The sequence below is a fragment of the Dermacentor silvarum genome, chromosome 1 (genome assembly GCF_013339745.2).
Source record: "Dermacentor silvarum isolate Dsil-2018 chromosome 1, BIME_Dsil_1.4, whole genome shotgun sequence".
NCBI classification, from domain to species: Eukaryota; Metazoa; Arthropoda; class Arachnida; order Ixodida; family Ixodidae; genus Dermacentor; species Dermacentor silvarum.
In genome coordinates, this window is record NC_051154.1 from 178,445,673 (window position 1) to 178,466,140 (window position 20,468).

The window sequence follows — 20,468 nt, forward strand, 5'->3', positions numbered from 1 at the left end:
GCAAAGTTTGGCGACCATGGTAGGATGCATCGCTGGCTTGCATTAGTTTTGTTAATGCATCCAAAGTGAAAAATTGGTGAATTCACAATGGTGGAATTGTTGTAGTGGGAAAAAAGGGAGAGAGTGAGAGAGAGGCTAAGTTGCATGTGTAAACCCCCCCACCGATGTACACCACTCAAAAAATTCTGGGGAGAACCCTGAGTAACAGGCAAGTCATCTGCATTGAAGCTCATAACCAAGTCACTGCTTTAATCACCTGATCACTTAATGTGTCCATGACTTAAGTGTCCTTTGACATATTTGGATAATATTATGCGGGCATTTAACTCCTGATCACTGAGACACAAAGAAGACAAAGATGTGAAGCGTGCAGCAAGAATTGTAGAAAAAGAGGATAAGCAGGGAAGTGGCACGCAGCCACAAGAAGGAGAAAAGAAGAAAAAGAGCATGTGCTGAGGTGGCAGGTCAGTGGTAACATGGCCTTTGGCAAGTGCAGACGTGTCACCAGCTGGTGCTCTGGAGACGGCAGTGGGTGGTTCACAAGACCTGGCCCTGAGAGGGAACTCACCAGCAATGCACCAAAGCACCATTCTTCTAGAGTACCCCGACGGTGCATCACATTGCCTGACCAGATTCCCGCTGACCATTCGAGCCCCGTCCTGTGCCAAGGAGGCCAGCCCAGGCTTCATCATGTTGCCACTCACCAAGCCCCGTCCAGTACAACGGCAACCCCCCATGCAACTAACTTCGTCCTGTGATGCAGCGGCTACCTAATTGCCCGGCCCCGTCTTATACAACAGCAGCCACCTGGCAATCTGACCAGTCCTGTGCCATGGCGGTCGCCCCAAGACCACGACAAGTGAGCCATGATGTCCGAACGATCAGGACTTTTCGAGTAGGACTGTATATATTGTACAGTTTTAGGTGTCTGTAACGCATGTGCACTGTTTCCATAGAGTTGTTATGTTTTGTATAATGTTTCTTCTTTAATTATAAATAGTTGCTTTGCGCCTGAAACTTTTCCCTGTCTATCTATAGTCTTCTGGAATCCATGACAATCCTTTCCTTCAAATTTTCCTCTTTTTATTACCATATGTGTGCAAGGGAGCATCAACATTTACAAACGACTACTGACTAAATGTAGAAAAGGAAGCACTGGAGTTGCTCCTCGAAATAAATAAATAATGCACTCTTGTTCTGGAGAATCACAATGCTAGGCACAAGAGCACGACCGGTTAATACATAATCAAACTCATCTATATATACCAGGTGTCTTTTTTTAATTTTTACTGAACACAATTTTACAAAATTTCCTGAGGCAGATAGCACAATTCTACTCCTTGGGCTGTATTACTCGAAGAGGCTGACATTACTGCACAACAAAACGAAGTGCAATATCGACTGAATATGTAAGTTGACTAATTAAATTTTTAACTAATTATTTTACAGCACATACTGCAAATTACAAATTGTAGCCGGTAGGATTGCAGGTATACCCACTTAGCCGAATTCTGAGGATGATACCAGTTTCGAGAGAGTCACAGTCTGCTTGCGCAGTCAAACATGTGGTAAAAATGCCCTGTTGTTTGACTTACATCTATAACAAAACGCCTTCTATGCATTAGAGCACAAAATAACTGGAACACTAATGTATTTCTTCACAAACTTTAGGAATGAATATCTCAAAACCAGTGTCATCTTTAGAATTCTTTCTGAATGGATATACCCTGCGAACTCACTGGCTGCAATTTATTAATAAATTGCCATAAAGTAATCATTTTACTCAATCAGTGACAGTTTGCTAATTAGTTGACTGTGCATTGCAATTTTTCATGTAAGTAATGTCCACCTCTTAAAGTAATCCAGCTAAAGGAGTGGAACTTTGCTATCTACTGCAGGCGATTTTAAAAAATTCTGTTCATTCTAAAAACAAGCACTTGATATAGTTCCACCTCCACTCAAACCTTTTACATTGTAGCTCCAGACAAAGCAAGTAACAATCTAATTGTTGGAAATAGCTTCACGATATATTCTTGGAACCTTTACCAGTCCCTAATGAGCTTGCTTTGCACATTTTAAGAGGCAAGGACTCTAAATTATTTACACTTCCCTCCAACAACCAGTGCATGTACAGCTATGCATCTGTGCAGCTCAAATCAGCAGCAACATAGTGCCAAGCTAAACCCTTGCTCACAGTTGCAAACTTCAAACAATCCTCGTATGAATTCAAATCTTACCTTTATCGTGTCATTCCTCTGTATTAGATTCACATCAATTTTCTTCTCAGATAATACATCACCATCTTCATTTACTGTTAACAAAGTAGCTTCAGTGGCTTGCAATGATATTAGCTTTGTCAAAGCATCTGAAGTATGTCTCTGAAATCAAACAAAGAAAAAACAAAACAAATAAAGACTTCACACTAGGCCTGTACTTAAGAACCTTAATTAAAAGCCCAACTGTAACGAAATTTCACTTTGGCTAAATTAGTTATGGGTAGTAAGTACTACTATCAAAGCAATCTAATCAAAGTTGCAAAGCTGGTAATTTTTTTTTCATAGCACCTTAGCAGATAATGCAGGCACCTGATGGTTAGTGGATATGATGACGATTCCAAAACATAACCAGCCAAATTTTCAGATCACCATAGGCACTGCCCGATCTCGAAAGACATGCCCAGGATGGTTACCGATGTTTGAGGCTATGTGCCATTTCTGGTGAGCAGTCATAAAAAAGTTTCGTTGTTATGTTTCGGTATCAAAAACGTACATCTTTGCTAGCTTTTCGTGATGCATCCACTTGTATTTCAAGCATAAAGATTTGCAAGAAGGCTGCTCTTTATCTACACTATTTGAAACTAAGTTTGCCTTTAAATTTGTCAGCTTTAAATTTACATAGCGCAAAATTTTGTTGCAGTTGGCCTTCACAAAGCAAGCGGCATGTGTGATGGTTCAAGTCTCAAGTTGCAATAAGTAAAACTAACTTGGGCGAGTTGGTTCATACTTGGATAAAAACGCAGTGCGACTCAGACAACCACAGAAAAAAACACAAAGCTACATCATAAGTGCTGACTAACAACTGGTTTATTTTGCACTAAGGCCTGCCATTTATATGCACAGAAGTTTGTCATATCACAGCACTAGTTAACAAACAAAGATGGTCACACATGTTCAAAATATATCAATATAACGTCATTGCAGGAACATATCATGCTAAACCACCACCAAGAAAAAAATCACCAACAACAAGAAAAAAACATGTTCATCGAATTTTTGATTGCTACTATGATCTTTCAAGAAATATACTACTTTGTGCAGTCACTGTGCAGTACAACAAACAACCAAGAACAAATGCACAAAAGAAAACTATACATTCATCATTTAACTTGAGCATGCATCTAAGATGAGAAGATGAACAAGAGAAACACAGAAAGCTTTACATGAGGGTGAAACATTTAAAACCTAAATAAAACCATCAAGAAAAGCAGTCTCAGCGTCACTCAGTAAAAGAGATGGCTTGCTCACGCAGTTTTCCGTGGCTTTTCTTAAAATAAAAAATACATCTACAATTTTGCACTCCATCCCGTCTCTAGCTTTCTTAAGAAATAGCTGCATTAAAACTTGGTGTGCAGCAACACCATTTGCAATGCTCAGTTAAAAATCCGCCTGCTTAATTGCACACATTAAGATTGTGCTCCTTAGCCCACGTGTTAAAACATCTGCCCTTTTGCCCTATATACCGGCGACCACAGCTCAAAGGGATTTCATACACATTTGTCACACAATCTGTAAATCTTTTTCGGTGCTGGGTCGGGGCACTGCGGCAACTTCCCTTTTTTTTTTTTTTTGTAATGGCGCATAGTTTTGATAAATTGCACGAGGCAGAAAAAACCACTGAAACATAATGCTTTGACGCTATGTTTTTAATGCTATGAGAAAGTTTATGAATACACTGGAACGTCGTTATAACGAAATGATGGATATAAAAAAGTAAATGAAGTTCCCCTTGAAATCCTCATAGATCTATGTATTTAAAACCTTGTTTTAATGAAGCAAAATTGTCCGCCCAATAGATATAACGAACTGTATTAGTCTCTGAAACCAACAAAAAAAAATACCCGCCCATTGCGCGCCGAGTACATTGTTTTCCGTGGGGTTCAGCACTCGTTCACCGCAGCAGTTCAGAATTCCAGAGTCCCGGCATTGAATATGACGTCGAGCAGCACAATTTTTTTCTCACTGCCACGTGTAGTTCGTCTGTGCACTAATGCACAAGCGGCAGTCCATTATCGCACTTCTCCACTGACGTCTCTCTCTAGCGCATGCATGGCTGCGCGAGCCGTGTCATGCTACACAGCTACGCGCGGTGATGTTAAAGATTAGTGCATTCACTTCTGCGCTGCGCGCCGCGCAGCCAGGCACAGCTGGGCATAGCCTCCGAGACCTCCCTGGTACAATCTCGGGGGTCACGCCCAGGCCGTGCATTCGCTTCCACCTCTCCCTGTGGTGTGCCGCGCGGGCTGGCAGCTGGGCGTGGCCTCCGAGATCGCAATAGCATCAGTGCAATCTTTGAGGCCACAAACTGGCCGAGTCAATCTGGTGCGGCGACGTTTGCTTGCCTTTTCGATCACACAGCGGAGCACTGTGTTATGTGCCACATGCCACTAGACTGCAACAAGCCAAGTGGAAAATGAACGCGAAAGACCATCACAATGTAACAGAAAGCAGCTATATAAAGGCTGTCGCGTCAGGTGCTAAGTCACGTGTTGCACATGCCGAAGATTCGCTCGTTTTTTTTCATTCAAATTTTTTGGCATGGGTGGTCGTGTAGCGGTTCCATGGGCCTCAAAGCTGTCACCTTATTTTCATCTTATAACGAAGTAATTTCAGCTCCCCCTTCAACTCCGTTATAACGAGGTTCGAGTGTATACGAAATTACCTGAAGCAGCCTTTTTTGCTTTTTGGGTCTCCTTCTTGAGTAAGAGCCCTAGCTTTACCTTTGAAGTAATGATTCTGAAACCCCGAGAAATTAAAACAGACGAGTATCCAACCTCCTTCAATCATGTCACCTGAACACTGAAGCTTTCACTCATCACATAGACACATGACTTCGTGACATGATTGCACTGTAATGTGTGGCATTGTTAGCATTACAGAAAATAGCAGTCATCAGCTTAATAAATGAAAGAGACAACTTACTGATTTTGACCCTTATAATAATTAGAACTTTTTCGCACAGCTATTGTGTACATAGTTCTGCAAAAACAGGCTTGTGTTAAAAAGATATGTTTCTTACTGTTACTGCAATAAAAACTTTGTGATGAAGCAACGTGGTGACCCTGCTGTTAACGGTTCCTTGCTCAGTGGTAGAACCTGTTGAAGTGAACTCTGTAAATGTGTAATGCATTTCATGGCAAAATGAAGCAAAAAAATATAAAGCAGCCGTGTACAAGCAAAGGACTAGGGTGTGCATAATTGCCACTTAAACTTTGTTGCAGAGGAATACTGGCTTTTGTATATCAGTGTACGAATAGCATAAAATGTAGAATGAAATAATACAACAAGAACACTTAATGAGCTGAACACGCAAGAACCAGAAATAGAGTGCTGAAAGAGATTGTGTGCTGAATGGGTGTCCCCTGTTGCCCGATAGCTCGAATTTCCTTCACGCATTCTGTTATGCCAGAGGACAGTATGTTACCACTTCACTCCCCACAATTAATTGCATGAAAATCAGCCCAAATTGCTTACCGAATTGCTACTGTGTATATTTACACGAGTGCCACCGACAGCCTTTCCACAGTAATGTGGTAACAGTGCTCCCACCTCTAAGTTGATCTCATCACAAATAGGCATGAAATACTGCCAGTTTGTAAACAAACAGGTAGGTAGGCTTCCTCTAGCTGAATCCAGCTAAACAACTCCTTTCTTGCTTTTGAAGCACAATGCACTACAGCCAAGATCCTCAGTATGCATGTACTACATCACTAGTCTTGAAAAATAACACTTGAAACAGGGCAAAGAAAAAATTGTGCACAAATAAAGGTTTTCTAGTCAAGCAGTAACCATCCATAGTAATCCTAAAAACATACTCTGCTAAACAATCTTGCTTAATTACCTTGGCAAGGTGCTCAAGCCAGCGACCAAGGCAAAGGAAGACAATGAGCATGGGCACAGTGTCAAAAAATGTGGTGGGGCTGTGGTCAGACCGAGTGGCCACAAAGTAGAGCAGGATGATAACACTGTACAGGTAGGACACGTTAGTTGCCAACATCACCAATACGTCCATGTTCGCCATGCCATGCTGCAGGGCCCGAAATGCTGGCAAATAGAAGTGTCGCCCACCCACAAACTGAAAGAAAAGAAAACACACATTTTTCCAGTACCATCGTACGTGTGCAATTATGGAGGGCATATGGCAACTACGCAAGGCTCCTTAAGCAGATGGCCATTGAACAAACTGCAAGTTTATCAGGCACCACACCACATAACAAAAGCTGTGCATAGTTTTTGCCTTCTTTGTTGCCTTGTCAAGTCACTGATATGTGACCTCGAGAATTCTGAGCATAGCAGCTTGTGTTCAGCACAGCAGCATTAAGCTGTTGATAAATGCACCATTATTAGTGGGTGTGGCGGTGGTGCGAAAACTAAACGAGAAGAGTGGCTTTTTCAAACAAGACCAAGATAGCTGCGATCGGAAATTTAGAACAGCAACTGTGCATCACAGAAAACGGCCCTTTTTTTGCACGTTCATCAGTAAAAATGCAGCTTGCCGACGTGATACAAAACGTCATTACGACCAAAATATTGCTCCAAGATGCGTGAAAATTTCTGAGATAATGCATCAGACACTGTAGAATCCAAAAATAATGTTTTCAAAAAAGTGATTTTTCCACAATTTTTCTGTCTCTAAGACCCGTGTCCCCCCTTAAAGTGTTTGGTATAGCAGAATACGCTTCCTGTAATGTGAAACAATGCACATCATCCCAATTTTTATTTGCCACCAAGATAGCTTCCAATGGAAATGTATTATATTTCCCTTGCTTTAAACAAAAATCAACTTAATCAACAAGCGTAAGTGATGCTAACTGAATACCGCTCAGCCTTGCCATAGGCCAATCATTACTCCTTTGCCTTATTGCAGGCTGACATGCCTGTCCTTCAAAATGCATTTCAAGCTAAAGAATGACAAAGTGTGCTTTCTAGTCATCCTACCTCCAAATATGTACAAATATCCAACTTTTTAATAATATTGTGCAAGCATAGACCTGCCGTCTAGTCAGCGTTGTATTATGAAGCATCCCTACAAAATATGCAAGAGAATCTGCATACGCGCAAAGTTCAAGCCACTGTCATCATCTGCTAGGTTGTTCTCAGAAGTGCTATGCAGCCACTCTTCATGCATATCCATCTTCATTTCAACATTCCAACCTGCTAACTTTCTTCACACTTCATTTTTGTTACCAAATGTGTGCGCACAAGTCATACAGAAAGTAGAAAAACTGATATATAAACCACGCCATATGCCTCTTCTATTTTTTAAAAGAAAATAAAGCACAAATGGACATCAGCTTTGAGCAAGTGCAGATGGGCAGCACACTGTTGAGTACAATACAATTATAGAACATAAACTTTCCAAAAATTTTTTTAGAGCATCCACACATTACAGTCACAGAGCATTACTTCGGACACAAACAGGACCTGCAAAAATGTCCGAATAATTGGGCAGTCTGAAAAAACAAACTTCAATGATAAAATCAATTTCATTGTTTTTTCTAAATTTACGAAACATGAAACTTTCCTTTACACAATTTTGCTCTATGCTGTGCTTCCTTATAATTTCATGTTGGTTAACCCCTTAACTGCCAATGATGAGGTAACTCGTCATCACAACAAGCATCCTCTGATGCCGATGACAAGTTAAGAACTTTCTGTAATTTTTGCACATGTGTATAAATCTGCAGTTTCTTGAATTTTTACAAATAAATAATACACCATGACTTTTGCTATTTTTTTTTCAACAAGGCCAGTAAAAATGCAATAAGCATTTCTGGTACCATACTTTTTTAGAAAGAATTGGCACAAAATATGCTGGTCTAAAAAAAGTTCTGCACTTTAAAAATTTATTTTGAAATTTGTTATCCTGAACCACCCCTCGGGCTTGGAGAAAGAACATAGTCCGCGGCTAGCATACACTGCTGTGAACACCTCAGCCAAGTTTTGCAGTCGTGTGCATCGTGCGGAGCTCGCTAGCGAAGTGCAAAGTCATCTTAATCTCAAACGCACTCTTTTCAACAGAAGCCTGCTCCTCACTCTTTTACGGATGCTTCATTTCGTAATATAGCAGATTCCTTTACACGGCAGCTATCGGCCAATAGCTGACATCAATCAAGAAGGATGTTTGGGTCAGTGCGCTTCTTCCTACTGTTACTGTGTATATTTATTTACGAAGTTTAATAAACAGGCTCAAGTAGGCGAAAATCTACTTTCGAATTTCTATAATAATTATGTACTTCCGGAAGAAGCCAACTATCTTCTGCTCACGCTCAGCCAGGCCGTCCACTTGGGAATTAAACTTTGGCCAACCTGCTTATCGTTGTCGTAGCTGCTGGGGTATCACTAATTTCGACTAGGTTTGAACGCTCAACTAGCCTCGATCCATTCGAAACTTAAAGTTAGACCACGCGCACGCTTTCCAGTGCACACTCACTTTTGGCCACTCCTGATTAGATGCCTTGGCAGACTACTGATAGCACTTGAAAATGCGCAAGTTCAATGTGGCCACTATCCCTCGATCAAGCTGGTGAGGGACTAAGCTGATCCACACCAAGTAGTACGGTCAGACTGGAGCATATAAGTGCGAGCATACACTGAAGCCCTGTCGTGCATGAACCAAATGCTGTGCATACGCACTGTAGTTGCATGTAGCTGCAGTCTGCTGCGTAGTGTAGAGGAGCTGAAGCACCGCGAAGGGCGTGTTTGATTGCCAATAACTCTGCTTCTGCTGAACGCATTGAAGTACTTTTTGAGGCAAAGTATTTCTGAAATAGCTCATTTTAACTTCAAATGCATTTCTCCTTTTCAATAAAATGTGGTTCAGGGCCTCTTTAAGGGGTGTCTCTTAACTGCCGATGACGAGTTAACTCATCGTGAACTTTTAGCAATTTTTGCACATGTGTATATATCTGCAGCTTCTTGTAATTTCGACAAATAAATAATATACAATTACTTCTTTTTTTCAATAAGACCAGTCAAGAGAATTCACCGACGATTACTATAGTCCCTAATGCAAATTTTGAGCGCACCTGTTTAGGTGTTTTGAATTCGTGATATATTGTGGCAAAGAATTTGATTCTGAACGACAGGGTCCTCTCGGCGGCGGTGCTGAGCCTCTGCTCAGGCAGCTCGTTTAGCAGCAATGGCCAACAAAGCATTTCCACCAGTTGTGTCGCTGATTGTTCAGAAAGAAAGCGTGAACACTGGAACGCGTAGCTCGTGCAGAGTGCACGAGCGCATGCTCTAGCGGCGGCGGTGCAGGCGAAGTAGCACATGCGCAGTGGGTCCAAAGCCCACGCCAGTGCTTTGTTTCCATATATGGTACCAGTGGATGCCCTGGCCCCATGCCTGGTCTCCGCCATGAAGCACGTCTCGTGCGGCACTCCGCCTTCCTCCTCACCCTTCTGCCATACTCTCCTCCTCCGCTTTCCTCCTCATGCTCACTTCACTCTCGCCATCTTTCATCCCCCGCTGCGCTCCGCGTTCGCACTTTCATTCTTCACTGTGCTCGTTTGCTTGGTTATGCCGAGGGATGCCGACGCTTATTGCAGGAACGGGTGATTAAGAGCTGCGCTCTAAAATGCATTAAGCATTACTGGTATTATATTTCTGAGAAAAAAAATTGGCGCGAAATATGCAGTAAAAAAAACTTCGACACATTTAAAAGTTTAAAGAACACGCTTTGCATTCTCTCATCGCGTAGCCCAACCCACATCATTGTGAAGTTCAGATACTGTATGTGTGACCTTGAATCCACAAAGATGTCAGTTTCGGCAGTGCTGTGCTAATTCAGTTTGGAGCTTTGTGCCCACATGCGAGCCTACCCCGTTCTGTCCAGTAAGTGATAATACTAACTTGGTAAGTGTTTGCAGCAGTTTCCGGCTGGTCGCTTGTGAACCCAAACTCCACTTCACGTGCATGGCCACCAGTCTAGCCCGTGCATGTGATCTCTGATATAGTTGTTTAAGTGTACAAACGCATCAAGGGCAAGCTCCCTCAATCTTGCCGCTTGCCAGCCTCACCGACTAGCCCTAACCAGCACCACTTCTATTGGAAGTTGGTGACCCAAATTGTGATTTGGTGCTTAGCTGGAAAACTCTTGGCAGCAGCTGTACAGCACTTGGAAAGGTGACAAACCACCACGATAATGGAAGTAAGGGCATGGGAAACTCTTCTCAATGGCAGCAACTTTGTTTGCTGTCGTCGTGTTTGCAATTATTGCACACCTGAATCAGTCTGAAAAATTTAGTGAGAGACCATACGGCATCCGAAATTGCGGTTGTCGCTATACATTGGTTCTATGGAGTAGGTGGCAGTTTTGGGGGGAAGCTTTAATTATTCAGCAGCTTTGAAAAATCGGCCACCCAAAAAATCGGTCGGAAACTGTATTTGTTCTCAAAGTGGTTTCCAGCTAAGAACATATGCAGCACTGTATGCAAGAAGCAGTTTGTGAATGTGGTACAGAAAGGCAGGCATACAAAACATGAACACAAGCAGAATGAAAAAAAAAAAAGAAACGAGAAGTCCTTCTTGTTGTTCCCATGTTTCTTTTGTACGTCTGCCTTTCTATACCATGAATCCCTAACAACTTGCCTAGACTTCCGTAGTTTGAAAACTTACCAGCAGTGCTATGCTACTTAAAAAAGAATTTTTGCTTACACAACTTCGTGTAGTAGTGTCACAAATAAACAAACACTTTGATTAAGGGATTACACAGAGCATAAGATTCTAAAAGGACAATAAACGGGAACAATAAAGCAGGCTAGACCAGTATGTCCTGCCTTCATTTTTTTTTCTTGGAGCCAGAATTGTGGTGCCAATGGCATCAGTGTTGTGTAAGAAATTATGGGCCATTTTCGCTCAATCTGGTATTTTTCTGCCCTAGAAAAGTCGAAATAAGTTTCCAGGCTATCACTTGCTTTCAAATGCAGGATAAGTCCTTTTTCCTTAATGATAAAAAATTAACTAGTACCTCAGCCACCTGTTACCATAGTCATTTTAAGAAGTCAGCGTGGAAATTTGATTCAATGTGGTGTTTTTTGCTTTTACCAAAGTTCCTGCCATGCACACTTACAAAAGACTTTTTTTTTTTTTGGGGGGGGGGGGGGGCATTTCAGAAGTGTACTTGCCCACCAACTTAGCTTAATAACACAAATAACCCTGCTACCACATAAGAAATGGGGCTACTACTGCATGTGCCAGTTGTATTAGGCACCTGAATTCATACATGCATGAGCAATACTCAAGTACGATTAATCTGCTTCTGAGGTGGAAAGTTGCAGAAAGCAAATTAAAAAAAAAAAAGATGCCACGCAGTGACAATCAACATGATAGAAATACCTGAACTGGTGATGCAAAAATAAATAGAAGAAGATTTTCCAAGGATAGCCCTGGAATAAGGCAACAATGATTGTCCATGTCGGCAAAGGCCATGAAGTAAACCATGACAACCATGGTAGGAATGCCACAGATCAGAGAAATTAAAAAGGCACGGCGCCACCTGAAAGCAAATAAATTACACAAAATGTTTTACAATGCTAGCAACACTAGTCAACATGCAGCTTTTATTAAGCAAAAAAAAAATCTACTCTATGACATGAACTATGCATGTCGTTTTTATTCAGCGCTTGCTCATTATAGGACTTCATGGTGCTTCAAAAACAGTGAAAGCACTGAGATCAGACCACTTAATATATTAATTTGCTCCAGAAATGAGTTTCCATGCCAACTGCAGTGCCCAACACCCATAATTTTCGGCAGCAGACGTAAGGCGGAAGACACGTGACACGTCTTATACGGTTCTTTACCAGTTGTTCGGCAAGAAAACCATGCTGGCACGTGTTTATAAAGTACATATAGCCACAACTTAAAAAAATAAAATTATGTCTTAGACTTCTTAGAGCTGCAAAAAGATCTCAGCTCTGTGCAATATAAGTTAGATATGTTTACAACTGACAGTACCTGTGCTATTCAATGGTTTATATAAAGTGCACTTTTCAACTCGTGTCACTTTGGGCTTTGTGGCAATTCAGGCTCTTCAAAATGTGTGTCTTAGTATGGGACAATGCACAGTGGCTAATTTCTTCACATAATCTCGCATTCCACCGTCAAATAAGAGAAAGTCATTGTTTCTCATGTCGTGTGCCAAGAAGGAGGCTTCTGTTACCATAATGTACAGTGCATGTGGCTATTCCTACCATGGTAACAATTCCGTCAAAAAGTGCAGCTGTGGGTTGTTGTGGGCAGGCCACAATGCGGCGTCATGAACGTAACCTGTGTTTTGAGTAGAAGTATAAGTCATCACTGGTTGAGTGAAATGCAAAAGGGTATGCCTGCTTTTTTGAAGACAAAGCTTTTTTTGCAGACTTTACAGGGGTTTGGTGTATCTGGGATCCGAGTAACCTGTACCCACTTTCAGAAGGGGAAAAAAACAACAAAAAAAAAACAGCCCTTTCACACCTCCAGAGCGTCATACCAAGTCACAAAAGGTATCAAAATGTAGGTCTGAATGACACACAAAACAAAAACGAGAATTAGTCGCATAGTAGGTAAAATTTGGGGTATGGGTGTAATTAGAGCTATTATAGTAAAAGATTCATTACATTGCATTGTACTCCTGTAAAGGGTGCACTGCCATAGATAGAGACATCTTGAGGCAAAGCCTCCTTAATTTTTAAAGGAACGTAACTATGGCACAGCTTCCTTGATTTTAATTTTTTTTTTTTTCCAGCTACAGGCACTGACCGATTGTTGCAAATAATCTTCATTTTGGGTTTTGAGTTTGCTTGGACTAAGCAGGGCTCGCACGAGGCAATTGTGTCTGGAAGGCGGCTTCGCCGGTGCCCACAAGCGAGCATTAGTCGCAGAGTAGGTAAAATTGACAGTACTGGCGTAATTAGCACGGATATAGTCAAAAAGTAACCACATTGCACTACAGAGAGCACTATCTCCAGGATTGGCCCACCTGGCCTCTTGGTCAAAAAAGAAAGGGTCAACCAAGTGTCAACACTTAAAAAGACAAGGTCAACGTAATTGCGCATGAAATACAATACGAATAAGATATGAAATGAGTGAATAATGAACATGAAAAAGACAGAATAGAGAGATATAATCAACACTTAATTATCAAATCATTTGAACCACCATGTACGTTGTTACGTCTCAACCTGGCCTAGAGTATACCTTGAAAGTTTACCACGAGGCAGCCACTTTCATCAGCATCGCCCAGACGGCGACAATGGTTGACACCGACGGTAAAAGCTGACAAGCGTCCCGAATCAGGAGTGCACACCTTTGGATGTTGCCACGAGGCAGCGCCTTTCATCAGCGTCGCCCAAACGGCGACCGCGCCCGACACCGGCCATGACGAGTTAACCAGATTGAGGCGAGAGACCAACTTCCAGGAATTGCTACTGTGGGAGTGAAAACTATCTCGGTTTCCCAGAAGACCACGCAGTGGCAGCAAAAGGCGAGCGCGAGGATACGGCAGTAGAGGAGGAGTTGGGGTGAACGCGACAACCCCTCTGATTGGCCGCACCAAGGTCAGCCGATTCCCAAGTCTCCTAGGGAAGACAAAGGGATTAAAAGCGGCGACCGGTAGTGCAGAGGGAAGGGTGTTGACGTGACCTGACACGAACTCAGACATTGAATGTGCTCCTGAGGGAGTGGGCTTCCGTACCTGGAGCCAGTGTATATAATGTAAATTAAACCATTTTCCTATTTCCTTCTACTGGATGTACTCATCGATGGGCTTGGTGGATTCCTTGCCCAAACGCCACCGAGAGCCGCAACAACGTCAACCTAGTCTTTTACTAACCCACCCCCACCCTTTTTTTTGTCTGATTTTATTTTGCATTTGTAAATTGAATATAGTAACTTCTTTTGAATGCCATCAATTTTCATAATTTCTTTTTTTGCATTCACCTCGGGACGATACACAGAAAACATTGTGGCACAACACTTGGTGGTTAAAATAATGTCAAAGCCCCTTCAAAATCAACCGGGCCTACCTTGACAACATATTTAGAGTTGTTGACAGTTGGCACTTACATTGCCCTTGCCTCTGTACTTGCTTTTTATTCCATACTAATAACATGACCAGCACATGGATCAACCTTGATAAGTTTATTCATACCAACTTGTTGAGTTTTCTCTCATTAGTTTGCATGCTAAGAGCAGCTACATACATTTCGAAGTTATTCAAATTGAAAACATAAATGGTGCAACGTGTGAATACAGTTATGTCCAACAATACTGTCAGAAATAAATGTCTTGTATTAGAAATCGTACATGACAAAAATAATTGTGCTTTACAAGCTCGGCCTCTGACAAAACAAATAAGTACAATTTACATTAACAAACAACCAGTTTTCTTTGGCCTGCTATGAAAAGTCTTCAGAGCATTCCAAGTAATCAAAGTTATGGTGAAAGAGGTATAGCTGTATCTGCCATGCTAACTTGCTATGAACAGCAACAATTTTTTTTTTCTTTCTTGCTTGGATTTTAATCTTGAAAAAAAAAAAAAACATTACTGTGGCACAGCTTCCTTAATTTTTTTTTAATGTGCCGGCACTGACAGATGGTTGTAAATAATCTTCAATGCATAACTGCTCCAGCAGACAAGTTGCCATGTCTTAGTTTGGTAATTAACAAAACTCCAACATTCTCCGCTATGTTTCTTTTAAAAATAACAAAATGAAGCTCCCACTGCAACGTTCAATGACACGATTCTTTCAAACACGGCTTTCATTTCAGCAGGTAACAAATAAAATGAAATAACCAAGATAAAAAGAATAATCCTACTCACTTTCTAATTTCAGCAACATGGGTGAGATGGTCTACACCAAGCTTGTTGACAGCTGCAGGAGATGCTTCAAACCCCAGCTCCTGAATGATTACATGAAATAGATGTAATTCGCACCGTACTTGAATGTATGTATGTGGCAAAGCCAAATGCAAGAAAAAAAAAAAAAAAACACAAAGGTTAGTTTAGGCTATGTTTAATCCTGCGAGTTATGAACTCCTCGTGGGCAAGCGAGCACGTTAAGATGTTGACCAACGCCTCCGAGATAGCACAAGGACAGTGCACTTCGATCCGTGACATCATGCTACCTTGCCCGACTGCCACGAAATCTAATGGGGATGCTCCTGAGTAAGCCGGGGTGTGCCGTCACCACTTTTGTCACGCCAGGCTTGGCAATGGAAATTTTGGTCCAAGCAGCATGACGGCATAAAGCATAGTGCACAGGCCTGCTATTAGGAGGCATTGGCTTGGCACGTTTTGATTCGGAGTTACCATGGCACAGTTATAATGCAGACAAGAGCTTGCGTGGAAAAAGAGCGCACAGCTAACACGGGCTTCCGAGAGCGAAAGTGACTTGGCGTCACGGCGATTCTTTCCCCTCACGCAACACCCGGCGTGCTATCGCAGCAGGAGGTGTTCCCTTTCAACCGTTCTGCTCCGTCGAGGCGCGCTCGTGACGTGGCATCGCAGCCAATGGGAATTTAGGTTCCATTTTTCGCTTGTCTAGACGACAGATGCCGGCTTTTTCGCTCAATAGGCCATTTCATGCTTTCGCATCAAAAACATATGCAAGGGTGGGACTGCCCAAAATTATTTCGGAGCAATTTTTGGAGCAAGTAAAATTGCATTTTGGAGCAGTTTGGAGCAGACTAAACTTCATTTTGGTGTAATTTGTAGCAGATAAAATTTCATTTCGAAGCACTTTGGAGGAGGCCAATCTAAATTTTGGTTGAATAATGGAAAAGAATATGGCAGCGCACTTCAAAACCACGATGAAACACACAATAAACCAACACGAAGCGCCCAGTAGAAGCGCGTTTTGTAGCTATAGCGTACTAAGATATGGAAGAGTGGGTCGAGTGGCGCAGGGCACATGCTTTCCTGTAAAGCCGAAAACATAAATGGTACTACAATCGAACTATATAAACCCGTGCCAACGCTTATGATGATAGTGGAAGATGTACTGAAATTATGCGGTCCAATCGATGCAGTAACATAATTTGTGGGTCACCACAAGTCACCGAAGTCGCAGAGAGCCGCAATCAACCCTGCACTGGTATCAGGTAAAGCTATTACAATCTGTTTTTATTGCGCACTTACTTGGACACTACAGGAGCATTTCTGCCGTCGCCGGGATGTTCCGTATAAAGTCCAGGTGCGATAACATCGATCGTCGCCGCGCGCTGTATGTGCGAGTGAAAGCGTACGAAGGTGAGTCGACGATAGCGGCTCAATCTTTCGCGCGCAAGGGAGGAAAGTGGGGAGGAAGCACGCCGTCTTCCAAAGGTACTGGGGGGAGGGGGGTGGAGGGCTGTACTCCGGCAGCAGTTGTGTATGGTGTGGCCTCTCGAGCCCTATCTTGAACGCAATCTGCGATGGGGGGGGGGGGGTCAGAGAGTGAATGCTGATAGCTTAGTGCGCGTGGTGTTTTCACCGCTCAGTTCACGTTGAAAGCAGAGGCAGCACGAAGTTCACTTCGCTCGCCACATGCTGCTGCTCTTCCTCAAGCCAGCGTTTTGACAGCCAGTTTCCGCAGTCATTAAATGAGATGTGTTCATGTTTGCTTGTGCGTGCGTGCTTGTTAATTTAGTCAGTAAGCGAATGTTTACAAGTTTATATGGCCGGTAAAACTGCTATCCTTATTTCGTCTAGCTGTCTACTAACTTGCTATCCAATCGATACTTCACCTTTCAGGCTAAACTGCAACATTTTATTCCAAATCCCCCATTAGCCCTTCGTGATAGGTCAAAATGGGTCAGGCCTCACCCATATGCACATAAAAAAATATTGGAATAGTTTTACATTATACCGGCAATTTGGACAGCGATGCCCGCCCGCTGAACCCACGGCAGCACGCGCCCATAGAATAAAGAACCAACTTTGGCATGCCTCCACAATTATTGCCTAGTTCGCTTGCAGCGCCCTCAGCCTACTTTTTGTTGTTTTGTGACTCAGCTAGGGAGCGCTGCTCCACTCGGCCCACTGAACCGTATTCTAGTACGCTCTAAACACAGCCGCCCTGGCCGTTCAGACAGCAGCAACAACAGCCGGGAGTGGCACGAAAATTACGAGCAACTGTGCGGAAGGCGCAGTCACACAGTGTGCAGAATTTGAATGGCTTCACTCTTTTTCGGAGAATGCATTCACTTGCTGTTCGTGGCCCCTGCTGGAGCACACATGCCGAATCTGTTCTGGTGCAGCGTGGCGCAATTTCGGTCAATTTTCTGTGTTTGGCGCAGTTTGGTGCAGGAATTTGCATTTGTATCAAAATGGCGCAATTGGCGCAGGAGTCCCACCCCTGCATATGCCGCCTCAATAGCTTGGATAAGTTATACTGACCTCAATAGCTTGGATAAGTCTCCGTGGACCAATCAGTTCTGTGTCAAACACGAAATGGCCCCTTTGCATGGCAAGGCTGATTGATGCTTTTGTCACACCCGGTCGCTTCAACAGGTTAGATTCAATGGAGGAAACACAAGAGGCACATGTCATGCCTTTGATCTGAAATTAAAGCAGAAATGATTTAGGCAGAGGTGAAAGTGTAGTCATTAAACAAAATTAAGAGAAAGCAGACACTTGAAATAGTTTTTTTTTTTTTTGTTAATAAATGGTGAACACACACTAGCCACCATGCCTTTGTTCTCTAAAACAGACCAGAGCCTGAGTAGCAATGATAAAGTTATGAATTAGTAGGTGCTGCACCTAGTGAAAGCAGTGCGGTTTGGTTAGTGCGACAGCACATAGTTTGTGATGCGATTGCATGTGAGTGGGTTCTTGGGATAGAACATGTCTGAGAGACTTGATTAAAGGTGTCACTCTTCCCGCCTAAACCCTGGTGTCAGAAGAATAGGTGCAACCAGCGAATATTGGCTCTTGGTGCTCCTCTACGCAACGAACCACACTAGCAAGGAAATGCCAGTGAGCTGCTCTATGTAACCAAGTCTTAAAACTCAACCAGCATGACTACCTAGCACCTCAAGGGCATGACATCATTCATGATGCAGCAGCCAGATGCTATAAATTATTCATCACCCAATGAGTGGACGGAGTGAAAACAGAGGTTTGAATGCTACTCAACCTCTTCAAGATGCAGCACAAAACCCAAAAAACATCAAGTTGATTCACAACTCTACATCAGGGGCAAGCAAGCCAAGGAGATGTTTGCCAGATTCAACTCTCTGAGCAAAACTACAAGAAATTCAATGCAGTCATAGAAAATTTTGACAAATACTTTATCCCATGAAGCAATGTAATCGTCTAATGAGTAAGGTTTAACACCAGAGTGCATCAAGACGATGATAAGTTGGCTTAAGGTTTTTTTTTACCATGCTTTACAAGGTTTTGAAAGACAGCAAGTTTGCCACCCTCCAAGAAGAGTTCAGGCGTGATTGCCTGGTGGCTAGCATAAAAGACAAACAGCCAAACAGACAAACATAAAAGACAGACGTAAACTAGCTATAGCTTGATGCAGATGTAACTCTTTAAAAGGATCTTTAGTACATCTGCCAGAGCAAGATCATCTTCCAGCAACAGGCCGAGCTCAAATGAAGTGCCATATGTGAACAAAGTTAAATCTGTTACCCAACAGAGGCAAACCAGTTGGCATACTTCGAAACAGGACAAGAATGACGGTTTCTCACACAGTGAAACCATACCACCTTCATCCTTCAGGACGAACAGTGTTCTGAAACCATGCTGTTGGTGTCGTCAAGAGTGACACCCTTGTACTCTCTGTCCAGCATGCTTAAAAGTCTGCAGGAACTCTAAAAAAAAGAGCCACTATGCTTCCATGTGTGTATCATGGTGCTTCAATTGTGCTTAAACTCAACTAGTCATTGCAGACCCAAAATTCGTTGGAGCAGCAAAGTTGGAACAAGGGAGGCAACGGTCTTAGTTTGTGGAGAGCACACGCTGCCACCTTCTCCCACGGGCGCTCACCGTCGCTTGCGCACGGAGCGCACTCTGCGGGAGCCAGGCGGAGATCTCTTGCACGCATAGCGCGCGCAGCGGGAGCCGGGAGGACACGGGAGAAATGCACTTTGCCCTCTCCCGGTTCTCGCTCGCCTCTCGCAACGCGCGCGCCCGTGCGGGAAGAGGGAAAGTATCCAGCTGGCGAGGAGGACGTTCCCCTCGCGAAAAGGTAAAAAGGTATAAAAGAGCACGAACGGGAGACCCCCGGGGCTCTCTGACCTCGCTACACCTACCTGTCCGTACGGATTTACCCGCTGCAACCCGTGAGTGACCTCATTTGCGTGACTACCACACGCGACGAGGCAAACGTATTTTATTACTTATTATACAGAGCGGACTTCCCTCTGCAAGTGTGTTTTATTGCCCACAGCAATAAACATTGTTGAGTTGACTCGCTTGTTGCCTTATTCGCGCGAACCCTACGTAGCTGCAATTATATGCGCTACGGGTTGGGGAAGGCCCCCACAAGTTCAAGGCTCAGCCACTAGACTTCAAAAATGACACTGGTGCTAACAAAACAGTCTTTCCAAAACAATCATTCAAAATGCTCAAAAAGAAGCCTTCTCTTTCAACTCCTCCTTGCCAACTACATGGTCCAGATGGGAAGCTTCTTTCTTACTGAGTTAGTTAGATACCGTATTTTCGCGCATATAACCCGCCCTTGCATATAACCCGCACCCTTAAAATGCGGTCTAGAAGTTACAACTACGCGCAGTCATCATTTCGTTTTCTAAACAAATTTATTTAAAAACGACTGCCGCAACATTGTCAGTGCTGTCATCCGATTCACTGTTATGATCCGAGGCTTCATCGCCGCTCTCAAAGACGTAATCGTCTTCGGAACAATTTAAGCTGTTGCTTATGGCACGTTTTTTTTTAAGCTTTTGCGCACCATATCGGCCGGGATCGCCTCTCACGCATCTAGGATCTACTGATACAGCAGTTCAAATCCTGGCCTTCGAACACGTCCCGTCGATGTGAGGGCGTAAAGACCGTCGGCCATCGACTGGCCAGACTATGGATGTGGATCTGGCTATAACCTGGGTTGGCCTCTTATTGGCTTAACACACGTCGATGTCGAAAGGCATGTGGACAATGCGGGCTCTGCACGACAGGCTGTGCATTGCCGTGAAGCCGATCTCCACCCCCTACCTTCGCGAATATTCGCAGGTAACCCGCACCCCCACTTTTTAAACAAC

At 43.1% G+C, this 20,468-nt stretch overlaps 1 protein-coding gene across 4 annotated transcripts in view; it reads right to left on the minus strand.

Annotated features, from left to right (window-relative positions):
• The window catches only part of LOC119436454 (copper-transporting ATPase 2-like), a 135,434-nt gene that overhangs the window by 98,131 nt on the left and 16,835 nt on the right, over window positions 1-20,468 (minus strand). For all 4 annotated transcript variants that reach the window (XM_049657908.1, XM_049657903.1, XM_049657897.1 and 1 more), the window contains exons 6-10: window positions 17,638-17,799; window positions 15,082-15,161; window positions 11,616-11,775; window positions 6,118-6,351; window positions 2,238-2,378 (exon numbers count right to left, since the gene is read on the minus strand). In XM_049657908.1, coding sequence (XP_049513865.1) covers window positions 2,238-2,378; window positions 6,118-6,351; window positions 11,616-11,775; window positions 15,082-15,161; window positions 17,638-17,799 — 777 coding nt within the window. The remainder of the gene's footprint in view (window positions 1-2,237; window positions 2,379-6,117; window positions 6,352-11,615; window positions 11,776-15,081; window positions 15,162-17,637; window positions 17,800-20,468) is intronic.